This window comes from Macrosteles quadrilineatus, unplaced genomic scaffold, assembly GCF_028750875.1.
Source record: "Macrosteles quadrilineatus isolate MER2022 unplaced genomic scaffold, UCM_ALF_1.0 Scaffold_2__2_contigs__length_208266976, whole genome shotgun sequence".
In the NCBI taxonomy this organism is placed as follows: domain Eukaryota; kingdom Metazoa; phylum Arthropoda; class Insecta; order Hemiptera; family Cicadellidae; genus Macrosteles; species Macrosteles quadrilineatus.
The window spans coordinates 179,884,156-179,902,763 of record NW_026542595.1 but is presented as its reverse complement, the minus strand read 5'-3'; the positions used below and the strand labels follow the sequence as shown (position 1 = coordinate 179,902,763).

General features: G+C 37.3%; 1 protein-coding gene across 1 annotated transcript in view; it reads right to left on the bottom strand.

The window, feature by feature from the left end:
• LOC128985179 (NHS-like protein 1) overlaps positions 1-18,608 on the bottom strand; it is a 77,284-nt gene that overhangs the window by 19,103 nt on the left and 39,573 nt on the right. The window contains exon 4 of the mRNA XM_054404562.1: positions 1,500-1,687. Coding sequence (XP_054260537.1) covers positions 1,500-1,687 — 188 coding nt within the window. The remainder of the gene's footprint in view (positions 1-1,499; positions 1,688-18,608) is intronic.

The following is an 18,608-nucleotide window of genomic DNA, read 5'->3' as shown; positions in this document are numbered from 1 at the left end:
AAAGTTGGGGAGAGAATCAAGAAAAGAGGGCATGACACAGTTCGGGATGTAATTGTGTACTGTAATTCTTGATTGAGTGGTAGTTAAACAATATGTACAGGATGAATGTAAATAGAAAGATGAACTGAATAGTTTTGACACTGACTAAGACCAGTTGAAGTTCAATGATAAAGCAGGGTCCAGTTTTAAAACATCAAAGAGCCATCAGCATTGACTTCTCAAAATCAGAGCTGAAAATTAAAGTCACACGCCAAGTCTACTTCCTTTTTCCTTTACCTAAACCACACATGAAGAGGAGATTGAAGATAAGGGAAGATGAAGTAAAAGGTTATTGCCACATCAGCAAACCTGCTGACTAAGCAAATTTCCGGAGATTCCCTAAAAGGAGACCCCTGGACGACCAAAGAAGAAGCAGTTGAGAAACAAAGAAGCCAAGGAAATGAAAATGTCAAATAATTATTTAAAAAAAATCATAAGATCAAAAGTGGTAGTCCAAGTATAAGTTTGCATGGTTTTACTTGCATGGAAGCCTCTTGTGTATAAAAATAAATACCTTTGGAAGGAAGTAATGGATTCAATCAAACCTCAGATGAGAGGTTTTTTTACCCTATATATATTCAAATACTGTAACCCAAGGCACAGATATACTGTAACCCAAGGCACAAATACGAGTATACTGTAACCCAACGCATAATCATTATGGGTATGCGGAATACTACCCCCGAAAAACCACTCCCCCAGGTGAAATCTGACTTCACAAAATCTGCCAACTAGCCAATATGGTAGCCGTGTCCGCGACTGGGATACTACCCCCCTGATGCTATGAATTCATACGTAATAATTATCATAGTACTTTTAATTAGAGTAATCCCGTTTGATAACAGAAAAGGCTTGTGAGGAATATCAAACATAATTTTGAAATGTTACAGCAAGTTTGGTTAGTTGGGTTAGATTAGTTGAGAACAGTTTGACAATGGAACTTGAGTGTCTGTCACTGGAAAACTGCCCCCCCTTGATTTCTGACCGTCAACATGATGTAGGAACCCGTTTGAGGGGGGGGGGGTAATTTTCCGGGGGGGGGGCATTCTTCTGGCGACGTATCATTATTTGATGAAGTGGTTAAAACACTAACTTTAGTTAGTTGTAGTTCTAAAGGCTAGATAGCCTTCTGGCTAGCCGAGTTGTTTTAGTGTTTGCCAAACAAGATTTTTACCAGACCCTGGTGCCATTTATCATTGGGGTATCAATTAAAAACGCTATCCAACAAAAGGTTTCCATAGGAAGTGAAAAATATCTATGTCATAAATAACACCAAAAAATAAACCCTGTCTATACCTGGAACATATTTTTAACCTAAAGTAACTAGAAGTAGAAAGACTATATTTTCCATCATAAAAAGGCAGTGTTAAAATTTTTACAAAGTGCTTGTACACATTTGCCTATAAACAAACTTATTCAATACTAATATCGTAAATCGAAAAGTTGTATTTGATAAGTACCGGAAACTTGCTGGAGTGTGTGTGCAGGTTGGAGTGGGTAGGATCACCACCAGCAGACCCAGGGATGGACGGCTCGCTGTACAGGGGGTACGGGGGCATCCTATATGGCGGGGGAGATGCAGCGGGGCCAGCAGTCAGTGGCTTGGGTGGGGGCACTGGCTTGTATGGTCCATAGCCCTCCACCTCGGCTGTAACAAACATTAAAGTTAGTCTATAAATATTAAATAAACTTGAAATTTAACATCCCATGAGTTATTAACCCTTCTGTGACTATAGGTGGATATATCCGCCGATTATTTCGACAGTTATTGTCATAGTTAGTTGTCTAAAACATCATTAATCATATGTAAAAATAATTTGTTATTCAATTATATCTTTATCCAATGTACTAGGAATGTTTTTCTAGAAGAATAACAAATTTAAGAAAAACATTTTTTATTCCCTATATCAGATTTATTCCCTATTTAAATAATATTTAATTTTGATAATCGGTGGTATATGTCATCTTAATTTATGTTTTAGTAAAATTTAATTCAATAATTAGACTAATTTGGTCTCAAAATAAGTATTATATTATAAACTTAAATAATTAATTAGTTAGACACACATTGAGATAACGGTAATGTAAATAGTAGTGCACTTCCATTTCAGAACAAATCAGTACCAATCTGCATTTAGTTTCTTTTAATACCTTAGTAAGTTTACAGAAAGTAAATAAAAGAAACTTCGGTACTTACGTATTATACGGAGGCCACTTATTTTACAGCGCGCTGCGGCGGTTAGGTTAGGTTGGGTTATCATAAGTTTTTATGACTCATCTCGTATAGTTCGATTCATAACGAAACTAGGAAAGTTCTACAAACATATTTATGATAACCCAACTTAACCCAACCGCCGCAGCGCGCTGTAAAATAAGTGGCCTCCGTATAATACGTAAGTACCGAAACTTCTTATAACATTTAAAACATATATTTACGCTTATACTCTTACTCACAAGACGGCAAATATACAAACAAGATGGTAAGTGGTGATCGATTTCGATTGGACACTCCAATCATCATCAGACCATATAGGCGAATATTTTGTGTATATTTACCGTCTTGTGAGTAACAGTATAAGAGTAAATATATGTTTTAAGTGTTATAAGACACTTCTTTTATTTACTTTCCGTACATTTAACACGTACAATGCTGATCAAGAAGTTATTTAGTAATTTTGTACAACTATTTAGCGGTCAAAGAAGGAAAGTGGAATAACTACTTCTATTTATGTGGTTTATTTATTTCCTGAACTTAATTATACATCAGGGTATCAACAACATTCATAAACATTTTCAGAAGAAAAAAGTATCACCCATACAACTAACACATCTGCGCTCTACTTTAATTTGCTTCTTTCCAATTATCTAAGCAAGAAAACGGATGTAAAGAAAGGTCACAGACAGGATGTAAGAATAATGCCAATTAGTAGTGAAATTATAAACACGCAATGAGTCACTCATGGAATATGAAAAGAAGCAACTGAACAGAGTTTTAGCACAATGGATAGGAAAGATCATTAAGTAAAAAATAGAGTCATAAATTTCACACAAAAAAACTGAATAAGTTGTTTGTCCCAGTTAAAAAAAGTTATACAGTTACAGATACAAGTTAAGTTATAAGTTAGATTGGTTACAGTTTGTAAATAAATTGCAGTAAATACCTAAGCATACCTAAGCAAATGTGTCAAAAAATATTTTCCAAAGGCGTGAGAAGTGGTTGGAAAATATCCACTGTTACTACTTTTCCCTATTGGTTTCCAAGTTCATCCATAGTATATGAAGATAATTATCTTTTTCTGTTGAATAACTTAAGCTTAATTAATACGTCAAACGAAAAAAATTTAAAGAGTTAAAAAAGCTAATCAAGCTAATATAAGTAGATAAAATAACTTATATTCTGGGCTAAAATCAATTTGTTCACTACCAACTCACTACGATCTCGAATACAGAGTTGAAGCCTGGGCCTAGTATTATCTATTTTAAATAACATGTTCACTTATAGATATTTCAATATGTTTTAAAAATCTACTGAAATAAACTTGTTAAGTTCTTTTTAAAAAGTATGCGTATTTTTCTTGTACATCAACATTATAATCTTGGCGTGGAGTCACTTGATACTCATAATATTATTGTCAACACATTTACGATTACTATAAAACAACATCAGCGATTGTATTGTTAATAATCGTGGAAGTATCAATAAATCGTTACTATACCACTCTCACGATCGTCATGTTCACAGAGGTAGCTACCGGGCCCGGGACAGACGAAGACAAACTCTATATTTATAGCCAATAGAATTGATTGCCATTTCGCCTCTAGACGCCATTTCTCGGCCCATTTGAGCTGTAAGCAAGTTGTAACAAGTTTCTAGTCTCTAGTCCATTGTATCGCTAATTGTGCAGTGTTTCTCACGGTCCTGGGAAATGGTACGTCACTTAGCTTTCCCGTCCCGTTGTCCTGTTGCAATGGGGGAATTGTGAAAAAGAGCTGCCATTGGACTACGAGAGGCCTAAGTATAGTATATTCGTGTGATGTGATAAGAAGGATGGATATGGTAAAGCGATCGGCCACTTAAACAGTAGGTATACAAAGGTGATAAAAAGTTAAAATTGTGAAAATTCCGCTAACAAAATATGGATGCTGGGAATGAAATTTAAATGTAGGCTAGAATCAAAAAACTGGACTTATAAAACATAAAATGGTGAAAATGGGACTATGTTCACACATATAAGTTAAGACTGAATATGTGGGGGCTAAAATCGAACATGAAAAGTGATTATATGAAATCGTCAAAACTATGATAAGGCGACTACGACCGAACTAGGGGATAGGGCTACGTGGCCACGATCGACCGATAAAACGATGAAAATACGGATGATAGCCTACGAACACACATCAAAACGATCAAACATCAAAACGGTGAAAATTCAGTTACGATCAAACATCAAAATGGTGAAAATGCGGTTACGATCAAACATCAAAATGGTGAAAATGCGGTTACGATCAAACATCAAAATGGTGAAAATGCGGTTACGATCAAACATCAAAATGGTGAAAATGCGGTTACGATCAAACATCAAAACTGTGAAAATTCAGTTACGATAAAAACATCAAAACGGTGAAAATTCAGTTACGATCAAACATCAAAACGGTGAAATTACATTTCGATCAAATATTAAAACGGTGAAAAAAACGGTTACGATCAAACATCAAAACGGGGATAATGCGGTTACGGTCGACTATATGAACGGTAGATATGAGGCCTCGATCGAACGGCGGACATGCTACAACGATCGCATATGCTAATAGGGCTGCAAAGATATAATTGAACGCAAGAACAATGGGTAAAGATAAAATCGAACACGGAAATAGACACACAATAGACTGCTCGGTATTGGATAGAAAAAAATAAATAGATAGCCTATATAACCACGAAAGAAGAATCCAGAGGAAATGTTAGAAAATAAGTAAAACCTTCGTACAAGATCTATAAACAGCATATCACAAATTAAAACTAGATCGAAATACTAAATAACGTTGACATCTAAATAACATCATCCCGCTGAATAACAAAACATCTCTCCAAATAAAAATACATCCCTTTAAATAACAAGACATCCCTCCAAATAACATCACCCCTCTAAATAACAAAACATCCCTCTAAATAACAAGACATCCCTCTAAATAACAAGACATCCCTCCAAATATCAAGACATCCCTCTAAATAACAAAACATCCCTCTAAATAACAAGACATCCCTCTAAATAACAAGACATCCCTCTAAATAACAAGACATCCCTCCGAATAACAAGACATCCCTCCGAATAAAAAGACATCCCTCTAAATAACAAGACATTCCTCCAAATAACAAGACATGACTTCATATAAAAAGACATCCCTTTAAATAAGACAGCTCTCCAAATAACTAGGCATGCGGCCTCAGGTCCGCCAATTGAGCGGAGTAAGCAAGCTTTAATATAAACAAATAACTTTAATTTATTTTCATGATTCAAATTGAATTCATGATGACGTCACCATAGCAACAATCCAATTGAATTCTCGTGGTTGGTTGGAAGAGTTGAAGGAAATATGAATCCAGTCAGCTGTTTCTATTAGGTCATTGAATTTTAATTGTATATATGAGTAATAGTTTGGTAATAGTAAAACTGTGTGTTTGTAATAGCATAAAGATAAGTATTATTTTGTCAATATCCTAATGTTTGTTTAGCTCCCATTTATGTAATAGGCCTATAGGCTTCCTTCTCATTTTCTCCAACTAAAACATTTAGCCAATTAGTAAACTTTGCTCAGCGAACAGAATGACAGAAGAAGGTGACTATATATAGCAATACCATAGTCAATGGTCACCACAGGAAATAAGGCGTGGCTAATTTCACGAGCTGATGATACCCTGAAAAAGATGGTGGTTGCCGCAACGCTTGTGGCATTGAATTGGTGATGTTTGCGCTAGCTCCGCCCCATTGCCAAAATATAGGCATACTGTAGGCCTACTCATAAATAGATTAGATTTTAAAGACGGCACTGGATAGAGAATTGATGAATTAAACAAGAATATATTTATTCCTCATGCCAAATTACAGCATGATTAAGTAAAATACTGTATATGCATAATAAACTACTGTACAAAAAAATTATTAAAATCAAATATAAAAGACGTTTTTATATTAGGCTATGGCAATTTAATTTGAGAACCTGCACTGTGTCGATGTACCCTAAAGCCTATTTATTGGGTTGTACTAAATTTTCAACCTGACATAAAAATGCCAAACATGCTGTTCTGTTAGCTGTATTAATTCATCTTATAGTATTACGGAAAAAATAGGAATATTATATCACGCTTATTTTATAACTGGACTCCCGTACAGGCCAAGCAGTCTAGGCTCTACTTTTTGTAATTATTACCTTATTATCTTCATCTTTTACCCAAAAGGGATTGATGGCGTCAGACTTTCAAATAAAAAATATATACATAAAAAAAAACAGACATAAATTACTGAACATATATTTACAACATTGGCATGTGTAATTGTAACTGTGTCTGTATATCTGCACAGAGAAAATTATTTCCACACTTTAAAGTTATAAGTTGGACAACACAAGTTAACAAGTATAGTTAAATATATTGAATATAAACATTTTAGGATTGTAGATACCTTAATCTAATCGTCATAAACAGTTCCCACACTCCAGACTACTCACTTCTACTACTTCCTTCACCACTTCCTACGTCGCGGACCTGTTTCCCTCCCTTCCCATAGCATTTTAAGATTGTAGATACCTTAATCTAATCGTCATAAACAGTTCCCACACTCCGGACTACTCACCTCTACTACTTCCTTCACCACTTCCTACGTCGCGGACCTGTTTCCCTCCCTTCCCATAGCATTTTAAGATTGTAGATACCTTAATATAATCGTCATAAACAATTCCCACACTCCGGACCGCTCACCTTTACTACTTCCTTCAGCACTTCCTACGTCGCGGACCTGTTTCCCTCCCTTCCCATAGCATTTTAGGATAACATATACCTTAATCTAATCGTCATTAACAGTTCCCACACCCCGGACCGCTCATCTTTACTGCTTCCTTCACGACTTCCTACGTCGCGGACCTGTTTCCCTCCCTTCCCATAGCATTTTAGGATAACAGATACCTTAATCTAATCGTCTAAAAAAGTTACCACACTCCGGACTAATATTTACCACAAAACTAATAGCAATAACAACAATTAAAAGAAATAATCTGCTTGGAATAATTCAGTAAGGCCGCCAGAAATTATGCGAATCGGTGTATTGTTAATCAACGCTTAATGGTATTCATCGGACTCCTTTTCTTTTGTACTGTCTTTTGTAAATAGGCCATATGTGCATGTGCAAGCTGAGGTGCCCGTGGGTACAGAATGTCGAGTCGCATACGCTACGATTCTTTGTTTACATCTACGTTGTTATCTCGTAACCATCATGGCAACTCATAAGACTCATGTTAAACATTGCAAATTTTATGTTAGTCTTAAATTGTACAGGTATCATCAAATTGAAATTTGTTTGTTTCGAAACATCAAAAATATTTGTCGAAAGACCCCTGGTAAGTTTGGATTCAATATGTTCAGCCGTTATTGAGTTAATTGATTACATAGTTTGCATAAGGTCCGATCTCAAAGAGCTTCGCTCGCTCCGCTCAACAAGAGTCACTCCAAATAAAAAGACATCTCATGACTTTTAGGAAAATCACAAAAATATGAATGTTACCAAATTATATAAATTGCAGTAATTTATTGCGGTCAACAGAGAACAAAGAATAAGATACGGTAATTACAAATATCGATGTGATAAAACAGAAATAAATAACGACAAAGTAGTAAGACGAAAATGGATTTGATCCAGATATGCGAAAGACTTTAACGGGTGGAAAACGGTAGTAGTAAAATACGAAAAAATATTAATACATTAAACAATCGATACTACACAGATAAATACATAATTATTTTAAAGTAAAACTACGAAAATCATGTGTGACACTTAATGTGACGAAACACTGTTATAATCAAGACGAACACAATATAATTTGAAGTTTGAATTAATTGCAAAACGTGATGGGATCACGATTATAAACTCGCGTCCAATAAAAGATCACGAAAACACGCGACCTTTGAAGGTTGATAGTTGTTTATTCTTTACTGCATCCCCACAGAAGCATTACTAACAAATTAGCTGACACGTAATATTATTTTACTGATTTTACTGTGAAATGCTGAGGCTGAATTCAGTCAAAATATACACAATGACACGTGGTGAGTTACAATTTTCATCAAATATTGCGTAAATACTGCGATTTAACGGAAATTTATTTCACCTGTGGTCACAAACTGGTTGGAGTTCTTCACAGATTTGCTGTGCCTCTTGACTTGCCTCACTGTAGTCGCCATAGTCAACAACATCCTCAAAGGTACAAGAAGCCAAGACTCGAAGATTTCACACTGCACCAAGACACGCTGAGCACTCAGAAAAACACCACATCACATTGAACATGTTTTTTGAAAACTTAGAACAACGTGCAGCACAGTAAAGCACCGAAGACAGCGCGTGGATGACTGGCACTTGTTAGCACGCGCGCGACGCGACGCTGAAGTGCCTCCAGTTCTACACTACACGCTCCAGCAATACTCCAGCCCCCTCCCTGCAGCGCGCACGCGACGTTTCATACCTCCGACATGGCATAGCTTCCAAATTATTTTATGTAAAAGTTGGTGTTTCATTCTTATACAAGTATAACAAAAATAAACCGCGTGTTGTGTTGCATTGTGGTTTTAAATGATATCTGACGTAAAGCTCTCAAAGTGGAGGAAGGTGGTCGACTAAATAGCCAATCTTATTGAAAACGAAAACCCTGGAAATATTTAATTTTTTAACGTTTTTTTTATATTCTAAGTGACAATCAAGCTTTTTTTCTTAATGTTTTGAACATATTTTAAATTCTATCTCCATCTGATTTATACTTTTCTCAATTGAAACGGGAAGCTAAATTTGTCTAACCTCGCCTATACCCTAACACGTGCCAGAGAAATTTTAACCTCCTTTGGATGAGGAAACTACCTCACTTGGCTGCATCTTTTCTTCATGCTACCTACCTGTCTTGGTAAAACACGGAGATAATTAAATCGTTTCCTAAACCTAAGAACAATTTTGTCCAGTTCCATCAGCTAAATATCCCGTTTCAGTATTCCAACCCCGCAGGTGGTAACTCTGACGTCACAGCACCTGAGGCTTTGTTTCTTTTCTGTGTAGTCGATTTCACGGACTGAACGGAACCGATCAATTCACCTGCAGGTCTACCCGTGCTGGGTGTTGGCGTTTTTGTACTTTTGTTGATGGAAACATCAACTCTAGTTATCAGAAGTCAGAGGTAGTCCGACACCAAACCGTTCTACTTAGTTCATTGAATACACGTAATAAATAGGGCGGGCATTAATTGCGCCAAATGACCTGAGTCAGGTAGTCGGATATTCCTGAATTGCGCCAACTACTCTAGGGAGCCACCCGATACGTACACGTAGCGACTCTCTTTGACTGTATAATTGATTAGGTTAGGTTAGGTTAGGTTAGGCTAAGTTAGGTTAGGTTGAGTTAGGTTAAGTTAGGTTTAGTTAGTAAGTTATGTTAGGTTAGGTTAGTATGACACATAAACAATTGCATTCTTTCTGTATGTAACTCACCCCTACCTTTCTTGGATTTGGCGCAACTAAGGAACATTTTTGGGACCCGTTGAGGGCTTGGCACAATTAATGCACGACCTAAATAAACGCCAGTGTGAACGAATTTATAAGGTGTGACTTAATAGGAGGGCTACTGAAGCTGTAAGACTTCCTCTTCAGCCTCAAGCAGCCCAATCTTCAGTGGAAAGACACTCTCACCTGAATGCCGCGTACCAGATTCTACGAGCACACATGGCTCGAATGTTCAGTCTAGATTTTCACAGCCAGTCATTATGCCATGTGCAGCATCTATAGGTCCATTGGTCCATTCCCATCTGGGATTCCTCCATTCTTTCGTTCTGAGGAATGCTGATCCACGAGTCGCCTAAGGAGTGCTGATGCACGTGCGCCAAATAATTGTGACAATGAAGTGAGCTGGTGTTAATAATTCATCAGGTTCTGATGAGTAGCAGCGTTTATTAAACAAATTAATACAGCGGAAATGTTTTTTTTTTTGTTCAGCTTTTCGGTATTACAGTATTGCCATTTACTATTTGTATTGACTTTTCAATATTGAAGTAGAAATCCCTATTGTATGGACCGGATGAATCCATTTAAACATAATAGGCCCTATACTGTTCGAGTGGTTTGGAGAGCCAAACTCAAAACAAACAAAAAATATTTTCACACTTGGTTTTTTACTTTAATGGTTGGAGTAACATAAAAAATGCTACATCGATAAAAGTTATCGCATACAGAAATCAGTACGGTAATCATCAGGTCTCACTCTGCCCCGCTCAATCAAATTAGTTCATTTTTATAAAAAAAAACTTTTACTAATATTTACATGGGTATTTAAGGTCTAGTAGTTGTATCCAAGGTATGTATAACAATAACAATATGACACGGCCTTTATTCAGTTAATCGTGGCAACAGTAGTTGAATAAGCTCTCGAGTATACAATAAACTAAGAATAATATCAAACAAATAGATAAAATTGTCAAATTAGCCTCAAATAATGACACTCTTCTGCTAGGATACTATTGATAAATAATACAGTTACATACAAACCACTCATGAAAAAAGGGTTGTTGGGCAAACATGTGTTAAAAAAGCTGTTTAAATGGACAGATAAAACAAAAGTAAAATAATTGGGAAAACTTATTGTACTTTGTTGCGAAATGTAGTGTTAGGATCAAAACATCTTCAAATTAGTTTGCAACATAATTGAACACTAGACTATAATTTTGGAAAAGGTAGAAAAATTTTCTCCCAAATGTTTTTGGATTCTAATCACCTTCTCCAATCCAATTTCAACATTCCAATCCCTCTCGAAACCAATCAGTTTAATGGGTTCAAACCAGTTCAAACGTTGATTCAAATGTCTTATATGTGGTTCTCGCACCCATTTTATGCGGTTATAAATGGTATTCAATTTCGACACTAAATGTGATCATACCCTCTCTACATGCACTGTGAAAATCTATAAATACCCATAGGAATCATAGTTTGATTGAATAAAACTCCAAAATAATGCAGTGAAATCAAAATCTTTGGAAACAATCTCCTACACAAACCAGTTAATTTTCTGTTATTGCATTAAACCACTACTTTGCCCACAGGTTACAATTGTGGTCAAAATGTACAATTGGAAAAAGAAATTGTTGATATAATCGTTTTACTGGCGAGAGTAACAGTAAATTACTGTTTCTTGACTACTTTCAAACAGTATGGTTAGTCTACACAGAACGTTTCGTGAAAACGTCTCCTATATAAAATTAAATGTTTTACTAATTTAGCTTTTTTTTATTGTTATAGCATTGTCGTTTTCATGTCGTGATTACTTAAACAAATTTCTTAGATGCCATGTTGTTGATGAATATGTTAAAAAACTGAATAGTCTACGGCTACAACCATCTAGATTAAACATGCCATATAACATTATAAACACTACCTCAAGGCAATTTAAAAGAATGTTTTTGCCCGATGTTTATTTTGAGTGCGTTTTTTTACTTTACTCTTTACTCCTGTGGCCATTGGAAACCTAGGTGGTTTTTGGTTTGGTTTTTCTACCTCGCCTTTTGAGTGCGTTTTGCTGTTCAGAATTTATTTACTGTCATTCCATCCACTCACAAACTATTTTAAGGAAACACAAGTATATTAAATTATTGCTTATCGTTTGATGTTACTGTATGGTATAGTCAAAAAATTCTATTGATTGAGGTTAGGCCATTGTTGTAGTTCTATGGGTTAGGCTAGGCTAAGTTAGGCTAGATTATCCTAGGTCAGATTTATTTTGCTATGTTAGGTTTCTACATATCTTCAACCAAAAATCTGTCACTTTTACTACCCTACATGATTATACAGTCCCCCCCCCCCAAGCTAAGTCTAATAAAGTGCCATGCTCGCGTACCCACATGAAATTTGCTCCCAAATCATTCTCATTATTATTTTTTTAGACAGAACCCCAACATTTAGAGAGGACCAATTCTAACAGAATAATATTTCAGTGTGAGTGTAGAATGTTGAGATACCTTGTGTAGCTTTGTAACTGACTACGATCAGCTGTTTCCAGCCAGGAAGAGGGTGCTGGCAGTTCTGTTTCGCCGGATAGACTACGGAAGATGGAGGAGAGGATCCATAGATCACGAGTTGGATAATTAGAGTGGCCGTTGGACAGTTGGACATGTTTATTGTGTATACTGACTATGATGTATTGACTACAGCCACATCGCCGCTTCGCCGCCGCTGGGCCCGTTACCCGCCACCCTCCACTTGGCGAGGCCTTCCGAATATGGAACGTCGAGATAGGTCAAGTGCATGTTAAATTTTTTAAACGATTGTTTTGTACTTGTACAAATATGCTTACAATGCTATTTTCTGTATATTTGGAGTTCTAAGTTGTTTTTTAGTGTTAAAGTTTGTATAAATAAAGTATATGTTTAATAGTGTCTCTGTGATTGATTAGGTTTATATTGATATTCATTGGCCCAGGATCACTTCTTGAATATAAAAATGATATAAATTACCTGATTCCGTCTGTAATGATAAAACGTCTGCCATGCCGCGTCGTGTGTGGAACTACAGTAGTTCACGAATTAATGTTGACCGTCCGTCAGTATGTGTCGTGTTTATTTATTTAAATGTTAGTGTCCATGGTGTTTATAAAACTCGACGATCTCGCAAGAGTGACATCAAGAGCCTGAAGAAGAGGTTATAACCTCGAAACCGGTAGCTGAACACAACAACAACATTTGGATCACAGACGGAATCAGTTAATTTTTTTTACAATTTTAATTGATTAGGTAATTATTTATGTTTTACAATGACTTTAACTAAAAATTTGGGCAAAAAATGCCAATAGAGAAATTACAATAGAGAAAGCCTTGATCACGTGTTAATAAGTAGTCTGAGTCGATGACAGGTTGGGAAAAACTAACAAGATGTTGGACAGATAAGGGAGGGAAGAGCGCAGAATGAACAATGGTGGGAGAATACAGAGTGATTATGAGAAGTGACTAGTGAGTGGCGGTGAACGAGAGGCCTGGAAACAGAACTACTTCTGTGAGACACCCAGAAACACCTACACACGCACCCAGGAACACCCGGAAACACCCATGTACTTAGATAAGTAGATTTATAATCATATAAAAACTGAACGTGTAGTTTGACACACAAGAACAAAAAAACAACCCAGATTCTGACACCTAAATATACAGAAATTCTGAATAGGTACTCAAAATAACTTAAGAGCCCAGACAGTTACGCAGGAATAAACTTCACCTAAATATACAGGAAGACACTCAACTTAGAAAACAGACGCACTAACAAGTACAGACAAAAGCAACTCTTGAAAATATTGCCCAAAAACCTGATTATATAGGTTTTATCTCACAGATTGTCTGTGTTTTATCTTGTGTAATCACACAGGGAAGCGAAGAAATACTCGCCAAAAGGCCCAAAACACTAAATACGCCAAGATGAGTACACAAGAAGAAACTAAAACATACCTAAATGCCTGATCATCACACAGGACGCTGAGAAATTGTTGGCCAACTTGTAGCATTCTCAGATAACCAGACATAGAAACCCATGAACTTAAGTAACACCCAATTTACCCACACATACAATCACACATTTTTTACACACATATAATTCGACGCCAAGAAGAAATAATACAAAATTATCAGCATATTCTCTAAAACAGTTGATCATGGATTTGAGAGACTACTATCAAAATTGGTTGATACACAATTAAGTTTTAATAACATGAATCCATTAAACGTCCACGCCCCCTTTCCGCTCTAATAGAATCCAATTATTGTTGTTTTATTGCAGTTAATTGCGCTAACGGCCGCTACGATCAGTGGAGCGCTGCAATCAGTGGCGCCGCCACACACTAGCAGCACTGCTAGGCGGAGAACCACTGAACTACGTCGATTTCTGCATGTTTACAGTACAATGTAATTAGCAATGTTAACTTAGAGGATTATGGAAGAGCAGAAGAACATAATGAAGATTATTTTAAGTCGTAACTCATAACATGATACACAAGGACGGCCGTTGACCTTAACGGCACCTCACACACAACCCTACTCTCCCAGAGGCTGATGACATGATACACAAGGACGGTCATTAACCTTAGCGGCACCTTACACCATAGACAAAATTCTTTTTGTCTATGCTTACACACAACACTACTGTACCAGTGGCTGATAACATGATACACAAGGACGGTCATTAACCTTAGCGGCACCTTACACACAACACTGCTGTAACAGTGGCTGATAACATGATACACAAGGACGGTCGTTGACCTTAGCGGCACCTTACACACAACAATGCTGTCCCAGTGGCTGATAACATGATACACAATGACGGTTGTTGACCTTAGCGGCACCTCACACACAACACTGCTGTCCCAGTGGCAGATGACATGACACACAAGGACGGTCGTTGACCTTAGCGGCACCTTACACACAACACTGCTGTACCAGTGGCTGATAACATGATACACAAGGACGGTCGTTGACCTTAGCGGCACCTCACATACAACACTGCTGTCCCAGTGGCTGATAACATGATACACAAGGACGGTCGTTGACCTTAGCGGCACCTTACACACAACAATGCTGTCTCAGTGGCTGATAACATGATACACAATGACGGTTGTTGACCTTAGCGGCACCTCACACACAACACTGCTGTCCCAGTGGCTGATAACATGATACACAAGGACGGTCGTTGACCTTAGCGGCACCTTACACACAACAATGCTGTCCCAGTGGCTGATAACATGATACACAATGACGGTTGTTGACCTTAGCGGCACCTCACACACAACACTGCTGTCCCAGTGGCTGATAACATGATACACAAGGACGGTCGTTGACCTTAGCGGCACCTTACACACAACAATGCTGTCCCAGTGGCTGATAACATGATACACAAGGACGGTCGTTGACCTTAGCGGCACCTTACACACAAAAATGCTGTCCCAGTGGCTGATAACATGATACACAATGACGGTTGTTGACCTTAGCGGCACCTCACACACAACACTGCTGTCCCAGTGGCTGATAACATGATACACAATGACGGTTGTTGACCTTAGCGGCACCTAACACAACACTGCTATACCAGTGGCTGATAACATGACACACAAGGACGGTCGTTGACCTTAGCGGCACCTTACACACAGCACTGCTGTCCCAGTGGCTGTGGCAAGGTTCCAGAATAGATTAGAGCTGCCACTGACTTGACACTGGGCGAATCTTTCTGTTTTATTAAACTTGTTTTGCTATTTACGACTCCAGCTTTTGACTACAGATTAGATTAGGTTTTTACGACGACGACGATTCGTGTATGAACTGAAAACCGCTCAAATAGTTGCCTAACTTTGTTTAAAACTAGATTTAGGATCCGTTTTCGGATAAATCCGTATGATTTGAAAACGATAGCCATCAGTCTAGTTACTTTCTAGTATATTTGACACCACGATATGATTGTAGTAAAAAAAAAACTATAATTGTTTACAGTACACTCGGATACTCGTACAATTAATTACGTATTTAATTGTTCACAAATCCATAGAGCTCCACTAACATTGATGAATGAAAATAACCGCTCGATACCGGTATTAATTGACCTTTAATATATTTTAATAACTTACCGAACTGGACTTGCAGCCTTCAAATCCTTATAACATCTTAAAAAAAATCCAGAACGTCATACGCTTTGGCCTTTCGTCTTTTAATTACGTGACTATATACTTCCGCAACTAATTTCAGTGCTGTATTTTCTGTTTTTACTAACACAAAGGCCTGTTACACTACTGTACCTGGAGTGCTGGACGGCCTGGACCAGGCGCAATACACGCACTCCTTCAACACGCAACTGCAACTACCAACCACATTCCTACCTTCTGTCCGGAGACCTTGTATCACGCGATGTAGGCGTTATGTAATGTAGGAGTATCACTCGCTGTGGAGTTATCATGAGTTAAGGGTATGTGAGGTGAAAAGAGGACAGTTTATATTCAACAATGCAATGTGTTGTCTAGGCTGGCAGGTCCGTCAATATAATTGTAGTCATTTTAAAACGTTATTCTGGTCCTATTTTTGAGCCAAATCAGTAAATTCTCTATCATCAAGCGTATATATTGTTAGTTACAACAAACATTTAAATATTTTCTCGAAAAATTGTAAAATCCATTTTGACGAGAGCAACTCACTTTGCATGTTCTTGTCAGTAATTCCACACACATCCAGCAAATGTGTATTGGCTTCAAACGCCCAAGATGAAACGTTCTAGTGTAAACTCTGATTTATTGACTGAAAATCCTAAGAAATCATAAATGTCTGCTGAGAATGTTACAACTCAACGTCACCATATTCAGCAAACATTGATTATGGGATTGCATTTGAAGAGCCGAGAAGTAATAAAGTGGGGACAAATGTTAACGTAGGAAAATATTTGGAATTTCCATGGCGTTTTTCTTACAAGAACGTACAAATAAGATATCTGATCAAGAATGACACGCAGACCGCCTGAAGCCTCCTCACGAACCCGTATTAGAGGAATTTGCTGTAATTTACTTTAAAAACTCATGCCATTTCCTAGAATGTTATGCACGTTTGGGAAGATGACTGTCTAAAATTCGTTGTAAATGCAGGGTTTGGACGCGGTGTTCCTATTCTATGCCGCGATTTTCTACAAGAGACAACTACACCGGGACCAATCATGAAGTGGTCAGAGTCATTGGTTTTTGTTTCGGTGTCTGCTGTAAACAATAGCGTTGCTGAGTTCTTGTATACAAGTAAAAAGAAACAGTGTTTACATTTCAAGTTGTTACCTATACAGAAGTTTCGTAATGGCACTGCCGTTGATTTAATGATCTGGTCATTGAATCAACCTCATGAACATGTAAGGGCTCCATTTAGCTTGCGGGGTTCTGACAAGCTTCCATTATTTCAGTTTGGACTTATTATGATAAATAAAACGGATCCTTGAGATCGAAAACATTATTCTTCCCCATGCTTGTATAAAATTTAATGATACAGGGGATTCACCCAGTCAACTAATATTCCAATACTAGTGCACCTGTTGCTCGAATTCGAGCAATTGCAAAGTATTATAGGTGTTATTTCAAAACGAATAACCCTAACAGTCATAATTTCCTATGTAAAAGAGTCAACTCCAAGATCATGTAATAAATCACTCCACTCCAGTTATCGAAACTGAAAACTAACTCACTCTGAAAACGAACGCTCTGTGTGTATCATGTGTTTACTATAAACAGCTGCAATTAATACAAATTATTCGTCTGTTTAGGTAAACAAAATCTTTTCTTCAAGAGACATATATATTGGGATTTCGATGGTCTGTGGGGCAAAGCCATCTTTTATTACAAGAATTGGTGAAAGGGGGCGTCTACACAAAAAATACTTTATTTTGACACATCGTTTGTAACAATCTGTCCATTATTAATGGAGGAGTAGTGTTTCGTATAAATCGCCTTCACGTATTATATATATAAGGATAAGGATAAGGATCCGTTTAAAATGTTTAGGACCCTATACATCCTGTTAAAACCTTAAAATGTCCCCAGATGCATTACCATTGAAAGTCCATCGCTCTCAACCTATCAACCGAGATTCTAACTAAACCTTCTAAACGACCAGTTCAGTCCAGTTTCCAGTACTATTATTACCTCCACCATACGTCACGAGCAAGAGCCTACGAGCAAGTAGACCAGAGTGGATTGAACGCTTGGCCGCCTCTCGGTGATTATCGGTTGATGATGTCATCGAGGAACGAGTTTGAGGCCTCCGGACTGGAGATGAGCAGCGAGCAGTCGACCGTGGTCAAGTCAAGAAGATTGAACTAGAACTCACTCTGAATAATGGCTGTTTGACAGTGTTACAGTCCGATGTGTCTGATGATAAGGGCTGTATCGCCAAAAGATAGTTTATTCCTTTCATTTTGATGTTGCTGAATTGTTCTAAATTATATAATCATTCTGGAGCTGACTGTTACAGGCTGATGTGAAGTATCTGAAGATTCAATGATAGCTCTATCATATCGCAGAAATATTAAATCAGGGTTCAATTCAAGAATAAATTGTTATTGCCAAACAACAGGAAAGGGTTAATGGCCAACATCTGGATCCAGTTTCCAGATATCAAAACACTACTAACTTTTCTCTATGAAATGACTTATGACGAATCTTCTTTCTAGCAGGTTTGCTACAAATCCAATGCATGTCGTTAGGTAGAAAACTACATTAACTTTGATAGCCACCAAAAACGATAAAATATGTACTGTAGGCGCATTGCATTCTTTAATACTTTAA